The sequence below is a fragment of the Pelobates fuscus genome, chromosome 10, assembly GCF_036172605.1.
Source record: "Pelobates fuscus isolate aPelFus1 chromosome 10, aPelFus1.pri, whole genome shotgun sequence".
NCBI classification, from domain to species: Eukaryota; Metazoa; Chordata; class Amphibia; order Anura; family Pelobatidae; genus Pelobates; species Pelobates fuscus.
The window spans coordinates 9,288,633-9,308,224 of NC_086326.1; the positions used below are offsets into that span (position 1 = coordinate 9,288,633).

At 41.1% G+C, this 19,592-nt stretch overlaps 1 protein-coding gene across 40 annotated transcripts in view; it reads left to right on the forward strand.

Moving 5' to 3' along the window:
- TCF7L2 (transcription factor 7 like 2) overlaps positions 1–19,592 on the forward strand; it is a 205,093-nt gene that overhangs the window by 167,522 nt on the left and 17,979 nt on the right. For 17 of the 40 annotated variants that reach the window (XM_063434020.1, XM_063434021.1, XM_063434025.1 and 14 more), the window contains 6 exons: positions 471–603; positions 1,482–1,584; positions 5,421–5,507; positions 16,549–16,689; positions 17,080–17,239; positions 18,568–18,687. In XM_063434020.1, the coding sequence (XP_063290090.1) occupies positions 471–603; positions 1,482–1,584; positions 5,421–5,507; positions 16,549–16,689; positions 17,080–17,239; positions 18,568–18,687 (744 nt within the window). The remainder of the gene's footprint in view (positions 1–470; positions 604–1,481; positions 1,585–5,420; positions 5,508–16,548; positions 16,690–17,079; positions 17,240–18,567; positions 18,688–19,592) is intronic. The other 23 variants (XM_063434027.1, XM_063434032.1, XM_063434033.1 and 20 more) reach the window with 5 other exon arrangements.

Below are 19,592 nucleotides of genomic sequence, written 5' to 3' on the forward strand. Positions count from 1 at the left end.
TTCTTATAAACGTTTTTTAAATATATATATATTTTTTTTTATTTGTAGTTTTATACATTATATATTTTTGATATTTGAATATTTAAAAAAAAAATCATTGTAAAAGTTTATCCCCCCCCCCCAAAAAAAAATATTCAAAAAACGTATTGAACAAAATTAAATCGAGGCCATTATTTTAAGATGATAATCAGAATTGAACGGGCAGTTGGAGTATAGTTGGAGAAGTGCCATTTTGTTTAAGGAAGTTATTTCCCGCTATGCAGCGTACAATGGAATAAAAATAATCGCGGTGCGTCCTTAAATCGTCATGGAAGGTGATGTCACTGCTGTTACATAAAGCTGTTACTTGAAAATGATTCCATTGGTTCCTTTCTCAATATTTTCAGAGTGAACGTTTATTGTTTTAATATTTCTGATTTTCCTCTTGACCTAATTGAGTTTTTTGTTTTTTCTCCATTTTATTCTCACAGTCTAACAAGGTTCCGGTTGTTCAGCACCCACACCATGTCCACCCACTCACGCCTCTCATCACCTATAGCAACGAGCACTTTACACCCGGAAACCCTCCACCACACTTACAGGCAGACGTGGACCCCAAAACAGGTATCTTCCTCTCCCTTCTATCCCAGTGGGAGAATGCCGCTGTGTTACATGTGATGGCAAACTGATATGGCCGCAGGGTCAGTAAAATGGGGTCATTAGGGCGAATGTTCTGCTCCTTTTTATAACAAGCGATCTCTGTATTAAATGATCTGCTACTAATTAAATGTGCTGATATCATGATGTGCTCCAGAAAAGTGCTGAGATGTACTATTTAATCGATACTTTGTGTTGGTGAAATCCCAGGCAAATGTATAAAATATATACTTACCTGCAGTTCGCCTGTGCCACCTCCAAGATGGCTGCCACCTACCTGGCTTTTCATGTTTTGTTCAGGCCTTCTCTCATTTTCTCTTAAAGGTTTTCCTGTGAGTGTAAACCCTGAAAGCATCTCATCATAAACACAGAAAACATGGGGGGGTCATGGGGTGCCTGCATCATATTAATATTCTACTTCAATCATTTTATTTACAAGAAATCTCTCCATGTCTGCTTGATACAGCGCTCTGTATTATTGTTAGTTTTGGGCTCAGTATGAGTGAATTGCAGCGTTTGGTAAGAAATAATGACTAGTACGATCACAGGTAGAATCACAATGCTGGATTTACTAGTTTGTGGAGCAAATGGAATTATTCACTAAAGTGAGAATTCAAAGTGAATTGAAGGGAATTTCAAATTTAAGGTCAAAATGTGAGAGTCACTAGATAGAGCGTGAGAGTCACTGCGTAGAGTGTGAGAGTGACTGCGTAGAGCTTGAGAGTGACTGCGGAGAGCGTGAGCGTCACTGCGGAGAGTGTGAGCGTCACTGCAGATAGTGTGAGAGTATGACGTGTTCTGTCTGTATTTAGCCCAATGCCTGACATCTCTCGTTTTTTTTGCAGGAATTCCACGGCCCCCGCACCCTCCAGACATTTCACCCTATTATCCGCTGTCACCGGGCACCGTAGGACAGATCCCCCATCCGCTAGGATGGTTAGTACCACAGTAAGCAGTTCCACTATTTTTTCCCCTATATATTGCAGTGTGTTTTCCTGTGTAAAACTAACATGTTGGTGGTGGTGGAGAGCACTGCAGCCGGTGCAGACTACGGTTCCAGTAACATGTTGGTGGTGGTGGAGAGCACTGCAGCCGGTGCAGACTACGGTTCCAGTAACATGTTGGTGGTGGTGGTGGAGAGCACTGCAGCCGGTGCAGACTACGGTTCCAGTAACATGTTGATGGTGGTGGAGAGCACTGCAGCCGGTGCAGACTACGGTTCCAGTAACATGTTGGTGGTGGTGGTGGAGAGCACTGCAGCCGGTGCAGACTACGGTTCCAGTAACATGTTGGTGGTGGTGGTGGAGAGCACTGCAGCCGGTGCAGACTACGGTTCCAGTAACATGTTGGTGGTGGTGGAGAGCACTGCAGCCGGTGCAGACTACGGTTCCAGTAACATGTTGGTGGTGGTGGAGAGCACTGCAGCCGGTGCAGACTAATGTTTCTCATTAATGATTTATTTATATGTATTTTGGAGACTTATAGCGTTATTTAGTAAACTGAGATCTGTTGGGAATTCAAAGGAAGTTTAAAATTTAAGGCCAGAGCAGGCGATCTGGAAGCATAGCTGAATTGGAGAATTTTTACAATTTGGCTATTATGATCTTAATTTGAAATTTGTTTTGAATATGGGACAATTCTCAGTTAAGTAAATAACCCTGTTTATCATTTTATCTGGCCTTTCTTTTTAAAGTTGTAGCGATAATGTTGAAGGGACACTATAGCACACAACCCTATACGTATTGAGCCTGTCCCTTGCTCTACACAGGGCTACCCCTTCAAATAAAAAAATAAAACATAACTGTGACGGTACAATCCGTTACTCCGTCAAGCATTCCCTTCTTCCCATAAAATAAAATCAGCAAGTAATCCACAGAGTAATAAATTGCTGGTCTCGCCAAATAATCCACACATGAGCCAAGGCTTAATGCTGGAACAAGACTGATTTACTGGCACACAGAACTCACAATTTATGCAACACAAAACTCCTCCTCTGGGCCAGGCTAGATAATTGAGTTTTAGCAATATACATAGCTCAATTATCTGCTGGCCAGAACATTTACAGTTTAACATACTTTTATCTAACATTCATAACTCTAAAACCATACATCATATTCACAATCAATCCATTCAGGGGAACAACATATTAAAAAATGGCATGAATCAGACCAGGGGTTCAAAAGTTAGTAAAAGTATCTTTTGTTCCCCTGGCTGGCAGCATATCAATCTGGCTAAAACAGGTTTTACAGGGGCCTCTATCCTGGAGACAAAGGGGAAAGTAATCCAATTATCTAGGGCTAGAGGCAGACTCCATTGAGCACATGGTTGCAAAAAGACATAAAACACTTTAAAATACATAAAGTCACCTTTTACACATAACACACAGACATTTCACATATCCCCAGATAGCTGGGATCTGAACGCACAAAACTACCGAATAGCGCTCAGATCCTATTCACACAGTTCAATTGCCATGGAGCTAAAGTCTTTCCCATAGTCTTTCATTATATGAATAGGCTCCATGGCATAGCTATCTGGGGGTATCACCACTCACACAGGGCAAGTACCCAATGGCCCCACTGTGTTTAAAGGGCCAGAATGAGTGACATGCATTATGTTAGGGCCGAATACTGTTTTTAAAGGGCCCAATCTCCCAGGGCCATAGTCCAAAGGCAGCAGGCGGGCAGCCAGGCTTCTCCAATGCAATGTGGCGAGATTGCTCTCGTCACAATAACCTTTTTCAGTGCAGAGTCTCTCTTGACCCTGCTTACCTCTCCGCCTCCCATGACATCATGGAGGAGGCATGTCCTCCTCCATGATGGTCCAATCCCATGCTCCTCATAGAGTGCCTCTAGTGCCTTAAAGGAGGCTGAAACAGTGGATTTGTACATGAATCGCTGAGTCTGGGTATATAAACAAATGAGTAACTTCTTGCTTTGTCCCTTTGCATAAACTTTGGCTGAGATTATTGAGAATTGCGGAATACATGGTGTCCATTGCTTTGCCGTTTTAAAAATATTTTGCATAGAAGGACAAATATCAGATGTAGATGGGCCAATACAAGTATCAAATAATAAATGCTCAGATAACCTCACTGATGTTTGGGATTGCAGATTCTTAATGCTAGCAGGAGAAATAAAATCACTTTGTGTTCAGTCACATTCAGTAAATAGAATGGATAAAAGCAGACTGTAGTACCGTATAAACTCGTGTATAAGTCAAGTGCAGTTTTTTGACCAACAATTGTGAAATATGCTATGACTCGTGGATAAGTCGAGGGTACATTATTCGATGGAATTGTTCGGCTTCTGTTCGGTTACAGAACAGACTCTGTGTGGCCCCCCTTGTTGACACCTCGTAATCACGACCACCCCTGGGTGGCTGCCATTTGTATATATATATGTATGAACGCACGCATTGTCTCCCGAACGCAGACAGTGGTACATGATCGTTGGCCGCATGGATCTCTAAGTCGGCAAGGCAAGCCCGCAAACCCCGCTAAAATTGTACCCCTGCCCATTCGACTTCACCGACCAGCTAGGAGAACGGCGTTCGGGAGTCGACATTGCCGCGCCTTCGACTTTCAAACGCTGTTTGACTCCAGAGCACCGTACAAAATTCTATCGAAACTAGCACTGACCTGTGGATAAGTTGACTATGTGTTTTAAAATGAAGTTTAAAACTAAAATTTCTCGGATATACGTTATTTCAGAGTGTGCCCTATCCCGATCCTGCCGTGGCATTACACTGTAGTACTTAGCCTTTCAGGCATCTGTACAGGAGAGATGACAAAATATGATTCTCTCTCTATGAGACAGAGGGACTGACTAGAGCACTGGATAAGAAATTCAATCCACAGCTAGATCAGTGGAGAGGTTTTTTTGTCTTATTAAAGTCATATGATTGCTCAGGAATGGATTAAAGAATTGTGTTTGAGGAATTTTAAAATGGGACACATTTTGAAATAAAAACAAAGCAAGAAATATCTTAAAGTGGAACAATAAGAATGGCAGATCGATTCCTTGACACTGGATAAGTAGCAATACTTCAACTCACCGTTTGGTTGTTTCAATTGAAATATTATTTTGTCCAGTGATAATCCAGGCCATGATTTCATCATGACAAACCCCCCAAAAAGTGATCATTTGTACCCCATTAAATGTACCACATCGGGTCTTTTTTTGCTCCGAAATGTCACCACGGCAAATTCTTAGGTGTCTAACACTGTCCTCACAGTGCAAGTTGTGTAATTATTAATTATTGTAACGAGCTGTGACTGTCTATTGGTTTCCCACAATCCTATTTGGGGACTTTCGGCCGGTAAATCTTGTCAACTCTCATTAATCTGACAAAAGGCTACAAATTAAGCTCTGTTAATTTAATGTTTTCTCACCGAGATCTAAATAGCAAAAGGGACCCAGAGCACAGCTGAAGTCCTTTGATTCTCTGTACTTTATTTTGGTATAAATTTCCATTCATTATTGTTTCCCTTTGCATGCGTAACCCTCAATTAGCGTGATGGCTCCATTAAAGCAGACGAGACTTCTCCTTTAATTAGCAAAACAAAACACCTAACTCCAGCTTGGGGAAAGGGCCTATATTGACATAAACTGAGGTTATAAAATTTAATTAGCCATCCCCAGAAAATTTATGGCATTCAAATTGCTCAGTGTTTCCTTCCTTTGATCTGTGCAGCACAATCCCCAAGATTTTTATCCTGATCTGGTTAGAATGCAGAGGATTTTTTTTTTCACCCATATTTATTTTTCTCTTGTCCTCTTCAGGCAGGGTCAGCCGGTTTATCCAATCACAACAGGCGGATTCAGACACCCCTATCCTACAGCCCTCACTGTCAATGCTTCCATGTCAAGGTGAGCCTTTCTCTGTCTTTATATTAACTGTTCGGTTACGGTTTTGCTGTTATATGATTATATGTGCAGACATGTTGGCTTTCTTTATGCTTAAAATATTTTTGTTATTACGACATACGATACGATTATGATTTTCTGATCTATTTTAGCAAAACTACCCAATGAGAGCATCAGAAAGTTGTCATTATGTGTCTATAGAAACTGTTTCATGTAAAATGAGGATACTTTATCCTTAAGGGAAAGGTGAAACAAATGCACATCAAACATATCATTAATTAATAAAATTGCTTAAATGAAATATTCTAGCAATGTTGTTAGATTGTTTCCCCTTTTCCTTAAAGGGTAGGATGAAGCATCACAACTGCAACTGATAATCAATGTGGGGTCGATTCACTAAACAACAAGTGTTTTTTGTAATAATTGCAGAAATTTAAGCAAAATGTGGTGATTTAAACGAATTCAATGTAAATGTCAGTCACAGCTTGCCTATTATTGTCTAAAGAGAAAGCTCTTTGAATATAAATAATCAGATTTTATCTGTTTGTCCATCCCTCCATCTATCCATCTGTCATCATACTGATATTCAGCACAAACTAAGTCTTGCTATGGTGAAAAACTTTAAATGCCAATTCACAGTTGACAAAGCGACCGAATGATCTGCGTCAGCTTCGCTAAAATGATTGAAAGCTCCTTGTGACAGCAATAAGCTAACCATTAATAAAGTTGTGGTGAGATCTTCCACTTCATTAATGTAAGTTGTTAAATGATTTATTTATTTTTAAACATGCCGCTGTGCTGAATCTACATATCATAAGACACATTTGAATAACGTAACGCAGACACAGCAGCTGTGGAAGATTTCACAACGCTCCCAGAATGCCTTGCAAAATGTGCTGTGCCACGTGGAATTTTCTTTGTGATCTCTAGACGCTGCACAGCGGTATATTTGAAAGTATACTTTAATTAGTATGATCTCACCAAGACTTTATTAATGTTTATCTTTAAGCAGAAATTACATAAATACAAATAGCGTACATGCAATTGAACGTAAAACAGCTATCTATACATTTGTAATGATTCACATTTTGTGGACATTCTTTGCCTGGCCCTTCATTAAGGAGCATGTTTGGGCTAAAACACATAGAGCCACATTTAACAGGAGTCACGGCAGCCACTCTGTAGCAATGAATATTCTGTCAGTTACCATGGTGATTGCTGATACACTGCCCGCTATAGACCTTTTACAGTGTGACATTCTTATTTTGCTGCAAATTAAGCAGAGATTTATTAAATATTGATTGGGAAGATTATTATAACCGCTGTGCAGTCTTAATCCAGGAATATATTAACTAGAAGTGAAATGTTGAACAAATTGGTGCCTAACGTACAGGAAATATAGTACAAACCTATCTACCACGAATAGAGATCAGACCACGTTTAGGAATGCTAATCAAATTGGAATTTTTATAACTATTCATGCACCACGCAAGATGAGAAATAGTTTTTTAATGGTCGTACAGGCATTGGATTAATTACTACCACGTAATCACTTAGTGATGAGGCCAGAAAATGGGGCAAGATTCTACCTTTTACCTGTTACGGCACAGACGAGGTGTAAAGGTGGGCTATCTCCCCAGCTTTTATCAGTATGTTTCTTTGGTTTTTGTGGGAATGCCTGCGATCGTGTCCACCTGATGGATGATGGACAGGGCTCTGAAGGTTCTTAGTTAGGTTTGAAGGCCTCAGGTCACATAGTATTGGATATCATTAGAGCATGACGCAATGATGCTGACTTGTACTTTGTGTCAAATCTTGATGTAATGACTTCTGGCTACGTAGATACTTGATACAAATAATGAACAGTTTGACTGCTACATGTATGCCTCTTTAATGTGTGGTTGTTTAAGTTCTCACTTGAATCAGAAATCTGATTATTGTGTGAATGGCAGATTAAATTTAATGTGGAAAAGTGCAAGGTTATGTACTTCGGGGTAAAGAATGCACACCTAACTGGTAGTGAATTAGAGATAACAACAAATGAAGGATTTGGGAATTATTATACTCAATACACTAGGCAACAATATGCAATGTCATTCGGCAGTTGCTAAATCCAGTAAGGTATTGTCATGTATAAAAAAGAGGTTCCGGGTTTATTTCATGCCATCGCATACTGTTTGTTCTATCACTCGGGCTCTCCCCTGCCTGCTCTTGGTTTGAGGAGTCAGAGAATAGCTGCCAACGTCCCAATGGGCGGCCCCGGAGTTCGATATTGTACAATGTGGGGAGTCTAAACACAGGGGAGGTGTACCTTTCTTCTGTACCTTTCTATACCCGCTAAGCATCACCAAGAGTTTGAGGTGACGGGTGACGCGACTGATGTCCTCCCCCTAACGCCCGTGTTTGGTCCTCAGAAGGGGATTCCTTAAGGGAGGGTGGGGTTTTCCTTCCTTCCGGGGTGGTGCATACCCGGGCCCAACGTGTGTGGGAGTGGCGACGAACGCGTGGATGTACAGAGGCATTACTTTGGGCTACAGCAGCGGAAAGGGAATGCGAAAGGGGGCGAGCTAGGTAAAGTCCGGCCGTTCTGCTATACGTTTTTGTCTAAATTATGATTTAGTTTGGCACCTTGGGGGTGCTTAACTGAGTTGGTCTATGTTCATGCTACTCTGGAGCTTTTTTTAGTGCTCTGGAGAAGCTTCAACATATACCCCATATTGTCCTGGCTATAGGTAAGACCAGGCGAAAGTTCTCTATGTTGTTCTACTTCTTTCTTGCTACTCTATTTCTTTTTTCTATTTCTTCTCTTCCCTATTTCCCCTTTCCCCTCATCCCTGTACAATACCCTTTGGCAGGGGTCGTAGCTGTGTTTGGATGCGGCACAAAACACTGCTCTGGTCAGCTGAGATTGGGCAACTGTTCTGTGCCTTCGCACACTACACTGCAACGTTTACGCCGACCCCTGGCGGGTCAGATTGGTAGGATAAGCTTGATTCTATGTCAACTACAATGCCTTTAAAGTTATTATCCCTGAATGTTAAGGGCCTTAATGCTCCAAATAAACGTCGCCTCATGTTCAGGGAACTTAAACGCTTGAACCCAGATATAGCGTTCCTGCAGGAGACACATGTACCAGCGCCAGCTAAATTTGTTCTGAAGGACCATACGTTCAGAACCGTACACGAGGCTAGGGCTTTGAACAAAAGAAATGGAGTAGCTGGGCTTATACACCATAGATGCCCATTCAGAGTAGGAGATGTGATAGCGGACCCGACTGGACGCTTCATACTGGTGTCGGGGAGTTTGTATTCCCATACAATTCACTTTCTTAATATATATGCCCCCAATGACCCCTCTGCTGAATTTTGGGACAAAATGGCCCAAACAGTGAATGATTTACCGCATGGCATGATAATTGTGGGAGGGGACCTCAATGCTGCTCCGTGTCCAGCGGTGGACCGGAGCCAAAGCGGCGGACTGCCGAGGTCACACAGGAGAGTTGGCCAGGATAAACTGCTCCATTCATTTATACTTCGTACGGGCCTATTGGACATCTGGAGGGCACATCATCCAGTTGACCGTGACTATACTTTCTATTCTGCACCCCATAATACTTACTCCAGAATCGATCTATTCTTGGTAAACTCACATTCTGCATCAAAAGTTTCAGAATCTGCGATCGGATCTATTACTTGGTCGCACCACGCTGAGGTCACACTGACTTTGGATAATTTATGTACAGCGTCTCCGTGGTCCTGGAAACTAAATATCTCTTTGTTGCAAGATCCGGCCATGGTGGAGACAGTTCGGAAGGAATTGTCCGAGTATTTCACCAGGAATACGGAGTCTGATCTCCGCCCGGCTACGGTATGGGCCGCACATAAAGCGGTTATACGAGGTATATTGATTCGCAAAGCCACCCTGAAGAAGAAACGCAAAACACAATTATTGTCGTCTCTCCTGGAAGCTTTGGGAAAAGCTGAAGAGAAACATAAAGCTGCCTCGTCGCCCGACACATTGGCGGACGTACAGAATCTGCGGGCGTCGGTTCGCGAGGCGCTCATTGATGATACAGCTAGAGCTATAGTATGGTCTAAGAGGACTTATTATGAAAAATCCAATAAAATGGATACACTGTTAGCCAGATCTCTCCGCCCGAGACAGGGACATTCGCACATTACGAGAATTAAAGATATTGCGGGCAAGTATTGTACGGATCCTACCGAAATAGCCAAGGTTTTTACAGATTACTACTCCAAATTATACAATCATTCCAGGGGAGACGACATCGACCAAAAGCACGAAACCGATGACACGAGAACTTTTCTATCCCATCTGTCTCTGCCGACATTGAGGGGGGAAGATTCTGCTGCCCTCGGGACGCGAATTACGGCTGAAGAGATTGACGCTGCGATATCGACATTGAAAGGCAATAAAGCTCCGGGCCCAGATGGCTTTGAGAGTAGCTATTATAAAATCTTCCGCGAAGAGCTTACACCACATATGGAAACTTTGTTCAATGATCTCATGGAGGGGGGCAAGCCGGACAGAGATATGTCTCTAGCCGATGTGGTGCTTTTGCCGAAACCTGGCAAAGACGATTCAGTTCCGGAAAACTTTCGTCCGATTTCATTAATAAATCATGACTCTAAAATTTTGGCAAATATTCTAGCTAGCCGACTGAACCCTCTATTAACGCATTTAATACATCCAGACCAGGTGGGATTTATACCTGGCAGGCAATTATTCGAGAATACTAGACGTAACATCGACCTCATATGGAGGCAGGCAGCTAAGGGGATCCCGACATTGATCTTGTCACTCGATGCGGAAAAGGCCTTTGATAGAGTTAAATGGCCCTATCTATTCGAGGTTCTTAGACGCTTTGGCCTCCAGGATACTTTTGTAACCACGATTAAGGCGATGTACACAGATGTTCAGGCACGGGTCCGGATTGCAGGATCGAAAACGATACCCTTTAGCTTGGGGAATGGAACCAGGCAGGGCTGTCCTTTGTCACCTCTGCTATTTGCTTTATCGTTGGAACCCCTTTTGCAAAAGGTGCGAAACACCCCGGAGATTCAGGGGATTTCGATCAGATGACAGCGATATGTTGTATCAGGATTTGCTGACGACATCTTGCTGACCATGACGGACCCGATGAAGTTGATGGAAGCACTGACGACTGTGTTAGAAGCTTATAGTGGGCTGGCCGGATATAAGGTGAACCTACCCAAATCAAGCGCGCTCCCTATTTGTATGTGTGAATCAGATATAGCCCACGTAGGGAAAAATTACAAAATTCGTATTGCAAGAGACCATATAAAGTACCTGGGGGTTCGACTGATGGCGGATCCTGCCCAACTTTACCAGCAAAATTATGTTCCCTTGATCCGCACTTTAATTTCAGATATGGAAAAATGGCAGGATAAGCCGATCTCTTGGATCGGTAGGACCCACTCGGTAAAAATGAACGTTCTCCACACGATTTTATTCCTGTTTCAGGCTCTCCCGGTTAGACTGACTAAGTCTGACCTGGGCGCGCTCCAGCTATGGGAAAATTTATTTGGCAAAACAAGAAACATAGAGTTTCACGCAACATTCTATACAGAGCAAAACCGAGGGGTGGCCTAGGTTTGCCAAATCTTTATTTTTATTATCTAGCGGCCCAGCTAACGCAAATAGCATTATGGCACTCTCCTCCGGAATAGAGGAGGTGGGTAGACTTAGAGTCATCTCTCATGGGGCCTGACATCCCCCAGTTCTTCATGTGGATCCCTAGGGACCATAGACCGTCAACGCACATCGACTGCCCAGCTATAGCGAACTCCTTGAAAATTTGGGATGCCACATCAATTAAGTATGGGTTGTCCCCACAATTATCCCCGTAAGCTCTTTGAGAAACACGGCTTTCGCCCCGGGATTGGATGCTAGAGATTTTAAGGGTATAGAAAGCACAGGTGTCCAACGTTTATGCCATCTATACGAAGGCGGCTCGCTTCTTCAGTTTGAGGATTTAAAAACCAGGGCTAATCTACGCCCTTCTGATTTCTTTAGGTACCTTCAGCTTAGGGATTATGCCCAGACTCCGGCGGTTAAAATTAGCGCGTTGACACCACCTACTTTTTTCGAAAACATGTGCCTTAAAGAACAATTCCCAAAAGGCCTCATTACGGCTATCTATGCACATTTAAGTACGTCCATGTCAGAATGGGGGGAGCTCACTTATATATCCCAATGGGAAGCTGATCTTGGTGAGGAACTAGAGGGGGTGGATTGGCAGGAGATCTGGGATGCTGTGGCTACTTTGTCTATATGTGTCTCCATGCAGGAACAAGCTTATAAGACCATGTTCAGGTGGTATGCCACCCCGGTGAAACTTTGTAGAATGCATAAAATGTCTACAGATTTGTGTTGGAGAGGTTGTGGACACAAAGGTACCTATTTACACATGTGGTGGGAATGTCCAGAGGCTCAAAATTTCTGGAAACAGGTGGCGGAGTTACTGAGGGATATCTTTCGTAGAGAGGTTAAGCTGGACCCATGGGTGTTCCTCCTGGCCAGGCCTCTGGAGGACTGGTCCAGAGCAGAACAGAAGTTGGTACATAAGGTGAATTTGGCAGGTAGGAGGGCCCTAGCTCAAGTGTGGCTACAAAGTGTGACCCCCCCACTTCATATTGTGACACAAAAGATTAAAGATTCATTCCTTACAAGGTCTGGGCACCATGGATAGATAGCGGAGTGGGCGATTAGGAGATGGGGGGTGGACTCATTCCCCCATACCCCTGTCTCTATAATAATTTTCTGGAACCGACTAACTCACTCAATCTAATCTCCTTTAGTGGGACTTTAAGGATCCCGCTGGGAGGCTTACAGGGCACAGCCGGCCCCATAGGTGACATAATACTCGTTGCCATAAGCAACTATGCCACTTTTCGATCACGTACACTAAATATCATATTTGTGGGAACATCCCTGCAGAATCCCCTCCCATTTACCCCCCCTCCAATCCCCCTCTGGTCCCGTCCTTTTAATTTTTTCCGCTTCTGCCTTCCTCTATCACTTCTACTTTCTCTTCGTATCGTCTCTTTTAACTCTGACTGGCTTCTCCTTCTTCTTTACTAATCTAACAGCAACATCTTCGCCCTAATTGTAGTGAGTTACGAGCGCCTAGAGATTATCTTAGATTCGACAAACCATCCATATAGGCAAACTCGTCCGCAGGGCTGGAGATGGGTGATGTAACCAAGTGGTACGTGAGTTATGCTACTCCGTGAATTTACATTTTTTGTCAGAATGACTCGTGTGCTACAGTCAGTCATATTTCTTAGTTTTACATATATCTTAAAATTAGGTGGGGCACCATAATTTTATATGGACTTTCATGGCCAACGTGCAATCGTCATCTACGTGGCTGACAAAGGATTTTTGACGTACAATTTTATGTACTTCCTATATATGTTGGTGTATGATTCTGTTCATTTTGGCTTGCTATGTTACTGTTTCTGTTGAATATGGTGTTTGACCTTGTAATAAATAAAGAATAAAAAAAAAAAAAACTCAAAGACTACCATTTATCGGAAGGCACATTTATTACCATAAAGGCAAAATAATTCTAGGTTGGATCATCTCCACTATTGTGTGACAACAATGGCGTAATCCAATTATGAAATGTAGATATATATAATATTATTAAATTATTTATCCTGGGCATATTATGTTTGCGGTATTAAATGGTCTTTAGATATTATTGTAATTCAACCACAGCTTCTATTGACCTCCGAAGTATGATGGGCTATGTTCACTTGGCCATGAATCAGACCTGCAGTTGGAGTCCTAACTTCTGAGTTATCACGCCGGTTTAATATATATTCGTTTTTTTCCCCATGTTATAGAAATGAGAATAGGGTATGCTTTGTCCATTGGAAGGAAGGTTCTCATAAAACCCTTGGTTAGTTTAAAACGGTGTTTTGAGGGTATTTCCTTGTCTTTCTCCAAGATTTAGATAACTCTGTCTAACTGTCTTCTGACTGCTAGTGTTCATTCCAGGCTGCTCGCTTGCACAGTGTTTAAGCTGTAGCTAATTGCTCTTAATGATGGTTACATTTTCTGTTCATCTGATTTTCAGGATAGTTAATGAAATCGTTGCAGGTTTAGCATTTACTGATGGGTTTCAATGATGTCAGCTAATTATGTTACACTGGTGTTATGGTGACCCAATGGAGGCCAAAGATCTGGGGTTATGGTGGAAATTGTTTTAGAAGTCAGAAAGAAGCTTCAAAAACTAAACACAACCATTTAGTGGGAAAGGCACGGGGGGTCAGGGGGAGGGAGGATATGTACAAAACAATTCTTGGGTAACATTATAAAAGAGGATCAGTTGCTATGGAAACCAATGGAATGTTCCTACTGATTGTTCAATTTTTAGATCTTTGCCCTGGAGTTTAGTTTTTATTATTATAGTGGCTATTATTTATTTAACCCCATTTAACCCCCGTTGATTATATTCCGGGGAGGTGCAATTAGTTTTTTTTTCTATATCTGGATATCCCATGCGCAAGGATGGAAAACAAACAGAAAGAAAAAGCCACTGTTTTCAAAAGAATTTCATCCGTTTAAAAATAAAAAATTCTTATATTGTTCTCCGATTTTGCTCCCTGACCCATACTCTCGGGGTGAAGCTTATCTTTGACCCATGGGTTGGGTGTAGCTCACATGGGTATTTCTGTGACCCAAGAACTGGGTGCCGGTCACATCTCGAGGTCCCATGGCCCGTGTTCTAGGTGGACAGGCAGCAGAAAGATTGGATGTGGCCAGTGCCCGCATTGTGTAACCTTTCTGTATCTGACCGATTCCCGCACTGTATGGGCTACTTTTCAGAGAATAAAGACAGATTCTACAAAATCTCAAAAATGTTAAATAAAACCAACTCTACATTGACATTATTATAGTGATTTGTTCTGCAGCGGCCGGGCAAAATAAATGTTATTTCTGCTTCAAAAACCCAAAGATAGGTCTAGGTCAGGGGTGCCGAAAAGGTAGATCCCCAAATGTCATAGGACTGCACCTCCCATGATGCTTTGCATGCCTTTAGAATCACAAAGCATCATGGGAGTTGTAGTTTTAAACCATCTTGAGATCGACCTTTTGAGATCTGAAATAATGGCGAATTGTGTTTAATATCTTATGTACACAGAAATGGGTAAAAATATATATTTTAAAATTGTACTAGGAACTGTTTTGTTTAGAAATTTCTTTACATTACTGATAGTTACTTAAAGTCGGTATATTATATACTGTTACATTGTTATGGACTATTACCCCAATTAAACATATTACCACAGCCATAAAAAGTCCAGGTACTGTTTGTTGGTTTAGCGAGCCGGCCTTATATAGATCCCATTCATTGATTTCCATATAAATGATGCAGCTTCCTGCTATTTTTTTGTGTATTTACAATAACTCATCTATAACAGATACTCATATTTTAACTTTACTTTGAATAGCTGCAGCTCATACTACAGTGTGCTGGCACAGAAAGGGTTAAGACAATAGGATGTGTTACGCTAAGAGACGGAACGCTGACAGTCGCCTGTTACTAATGATTTTCTGCAGTTGGGTATTTTTTTAGGCCGTCTGTATGAAAGGTATCTAGTTGAAGAGCATATAGAGCAAATTAAATAGATTATTGAGATAATGGGCAGGTATACGGACAGGTCCATTATACTTGTGACAGTTACAGAAATGTCGGCTCTGCAGCCCTGTTCCAGCTTAGCCTTTGATATTCATTGGATTCCGCGGCAGGCCAGAGCGTCTCAGAATTAAGTGATGGGTCATTACAGTTTAAACACTGTGGAGAAGCCCAGATTGGCAATTAAACAGCACTTGCTGACACTTGCTTGTGCCACCCTGTGACCCCCTTTCGATTGAGATGTGGGAGCTCAGGGGCCCTCTGCATGCTAAATTGCTGAAAGCTAGCTCTCCTGACGAGGCCAGCTCTGAAATCGTCTGGCTTCAAAGGAAAGCAAATCATGTATAAACCATAATGTGGGTGCACTGTGGCTGGGAGAAAAAAAATCCCAGGCAGAAATACATGAGATTTACAAAGGCGAGGGGGTGGTTGGGGAGCGGATAATGACAAATGTGATGCATCTTAAAGCAGGGCTGCTGGAAAAAAAATCTGCACATCTACTGTTTGTGCATAAAATCAAAAAATCAAGGCAGGCAGATGACACACACTTAACAGAACCGTGTCAACATGCGACACGCAGGAAGAATGAGGAAGACAGAAGCCCCAGAGACAGACAAGAACAAAAAAATTAGTTGTCCTTAAACAAGTTTAGGCTCCTCATTATATTCTGGCTCGGAGCCATGAAAGCAGACAGGGGCTTCTAATGAGCTGATAAAAAAATGTTTCGGTTTTACCCGGTTTATAACAATTCTGTGGAATATTGACAGTTTTATAAACACCAAGTTACATGCATCTCACGCGGATCGCCAAACCTTTATCTGTGAACATTTTCGATTTATTTCTATATTTACACTGCAAAGAGTTCGGCTCAGTTTGTCTTTTCTTAAAGGGGTCAATATATCAGTGACTATAACGCTCTGACGAATATTGAAAAAAAACAAAAACAGGACCGGCTCAAAATATAAACTATGTGAGGACATTAACTTTTTGTTTTTGAGAGTGAATTGAGCGATTATAGTGAAAGTAATATATTGATTGTGTTAAGTGCTGTAGCCCAATGAAAATACAATTACAAAGGAAAAACTGTGCAGCTTGTTGTATGAAAATGTGACAACATTTAAATTTTTGACGATACTCACGTTTTTAAGAGCCAGCCCGTGTCAATGTTTGTCCCACTTTCCGTATTGCTATGTGCTATTTTAAAGTTGTATTTGTGGTCAACCATTTTTTGTAGATCACATCATATCGCCTCATTTGTTGTTGTTTTTTTTTAATTTCTCATGCAATTAGTGTAACTGTTATTTCATTGCCACCCTCCCCTTTCATTCATTTTTATTCTGACAATTTACACAGCTTTCTCTCCTCCAGATTCCCTCCTCACATGGTGCCGCCTCATCATAGTTTACACACAACTGGAATCCCCCACCCAGCCATAGTGACGCCACAAGTCAAACAGGAATCTTCCCAGAGTGACGTGGGATCTCTGCACAGCTCGTGAGTACAGATTTGAGCAATTTTCCAAAAAAAGCTCTGCATTTAGCCCATTTATACTGTGTATTTGTTACTGTTACTAGTAAAGGCAGCTATGGCTAATCTTGGCTCTCTCATTGTTTGTGGCCTACATTTCCCATGATGCACAGCAAATGCTAGTCAGGCTTTATGCAGTAAATTTGCCTTGCAATTTTAAGCCACTAAGTTTGCAATTTGGCTGATTTTGAGAAATTTTGGTCTTTTTAGTCCTTTATTTTCTGGTTATCATCGTCGTACAATGCAGTATAAGTACGTCTTGAATTTATGCGTACAACGTTCTAATTTAATGGTTGGTAATTTGCGCTTGTCGATCTCTCCATGCTTTAGTTTATTTCAGAATTCTGCCTTTTACAGAAAACATCAGGATTCTAAAAAAGAAGAAGAAAAGAAAAAACCCCACATAAAAAAACCTCTAAACGCGTTTATGTTGTATATGAAGGAAATGAGGGCCAAGGTGGTAGCGGAGTGTACGTTAAAAGAAAGCGCAGCCATCAATCAAATCCTCGGCCGAAGGGTGAGTACCACTCGGCTCACCTATGAGTGTATATCCAAAAAACGCTTTGTGTCAATTCATTAAAGAGAAAAATACTGGATTGTAAAGGGTAAAATTCTAAAGTACAAAACTCAAGAAAAGTTGTAAAAGTGTAGCAATCAGCATGTAAAGTAATGCAATGTTCCTACTCATTGGCCCAGTGTGGGATAATGTGTGGCAATTATAATAAAGTCTATTCGTTAATGACATTCTGTGCCTTGATATACATGATACATACTTTCCTCGTTATGTTTTAACTATTGCACTTATTTACTTCAGCCTCTCATACACCAGTACCCAAGAGGAATTTCCTTGATAAGGATTTATTTTATATTAATGTTTCCAGGGTTCATGCCCAGAGTGACTGGGTGCCACTCGTACTGACCACCCCTGTTGTGATATTCTCACCCAGGGGGTAATAGACTATTTTCTTTATTGCTTAATATTATTTGTGTGATAGGTATGGACTGTTACAGTATATCATCTATGTGCCAGGTACGGACGGTTACAGTATATTATTTGTGTGACAGGTACGGACTATATTTTAAAGAAGAAAAGCTACCACAACAAGAGGACATAGTCTTAAATTAGATGGGCAAAGGTTTAAAAAAATAATATCAGGAAGTATTACTTTACTGAGAGGGTAGTGGATGCATGGAATAGCCTTCCAGCTGAAGTGGTAGAGGTTAACACAGTAAAGGAGTTTAAGCATGCGTGGGATAGGCATAAGGCTATCCTAACTATAAGATGAAGTCAGGGACTAATGAAAGTATTTAGAAAATTGGGCAGACTATATGGGCCAGGCACGGACAGTTACAGTATAATATTATGTGTGTGTTAGGTACGGACAGTTACAGTATAATATTATGTGTGTGTTAGGTACGGACTGTTACAGTATAATATTTGTGTGTCCTGTACGGACTGTTACAGTATATTATTATTTGTGTCCTGTACGGACTGTTAGAGTATAATATTTGTGTGTCAGGTACAGACTGTTACTGTATAATATTTGTGTGTCCTGTATGGACTGTTACAGTATATTATTATTTGTGTCCTGTATGGACTCTTAGAGTATAATATTTGTGTGTCAGGTACAGACTGTTACTGTATAATATTTGTGTGTCCTGTATGGACTGTTACAGTATATTATTTGTGTGTCCTGTACGGACTCTTAGAGTATAATATTTGTGTGTCAGGTACAGACTGTTACAGTATAATATTTGTGTGTCCTGCATGCACTGTTACAGTATATTTGTGCGAGCATTATCTTCAGTCCCAATAACCTGCGGTATTTTGTGTCTTCCATACAGTGGCATGCATTGTCCAGAGAAGAACAAGCAAAATACTACGAGCTTGCACGGAAGGAGCGACAGCTACACATGCAACTATACCCAGGCTGGTCCGCACGGGATAACTATGTAGGTGGCTATGTAGGTGATATTTATTCCCCCTTAGTAGACTTGTAGAATGTATTGCTGATTGCCTGTGAAGATCATATAACGCTACATGGTATGTATTTAGACACGGATCTTTGTTTGAAATGTAGCAGGCACGAAAAAACAAACAACAAAACCCTGGCAATATCTTTGGTGACCCTGAAAGTGGAAAAAATTCACTGGGTTCTCTGTAATATTTCAGCCTCAATCACATTTCTTTTTAATTTTTATCTTCCTGGCAATTATCATGATTAAAACTCGCCAAAACGTGTAAAACTGTACAAATCAACCATTTTACTCAGGAAATACAAATGCACTTTCAAGAATGGCAGTAAATGGTAAAAATATCCTCCAGGCATGGATCTCTCTCCTCCTTCCTACATATTTATCTGGTTGAAACTGCCTACCATCCCACCTGCCTAATGCTACCAGACGTGTCTTATATATATTTATGTGCGCAGTGCAATGTGGGGTAATGGTGCGTTTTCCGATAAGAGGCTACCTGAGTGCAAATAAAAACCAATTAAATTATTCCACCTTCCACTGCTTTCTACTAATCAATTCGTAAACTTAATTTTAATATATTCATGGTTAACAAATCTTTTTTTGTGTTTTTTTGTGTTTCACTAATTAATCGTTGCCAATGCGACAGATTACATTTAAAGAAATTACAGTGAACTTGTTTTGTGTTACTTTTGTAACGGATTAACATTTTATTTCATTTGGTCGTGTTAATAAAATAACAGCTATTTTGATAAGAAGCGTGAATCGCCGATGATTTGTAGCTATAAAACCAACGATCCAAACTTATTTCCTGTTCCAGTTTTCCCAGAGGACTGAAAGGATAATGGTTTTATTCTAAAATATATTCAGATTATTTTTGTAGCCTTTTTTTATGT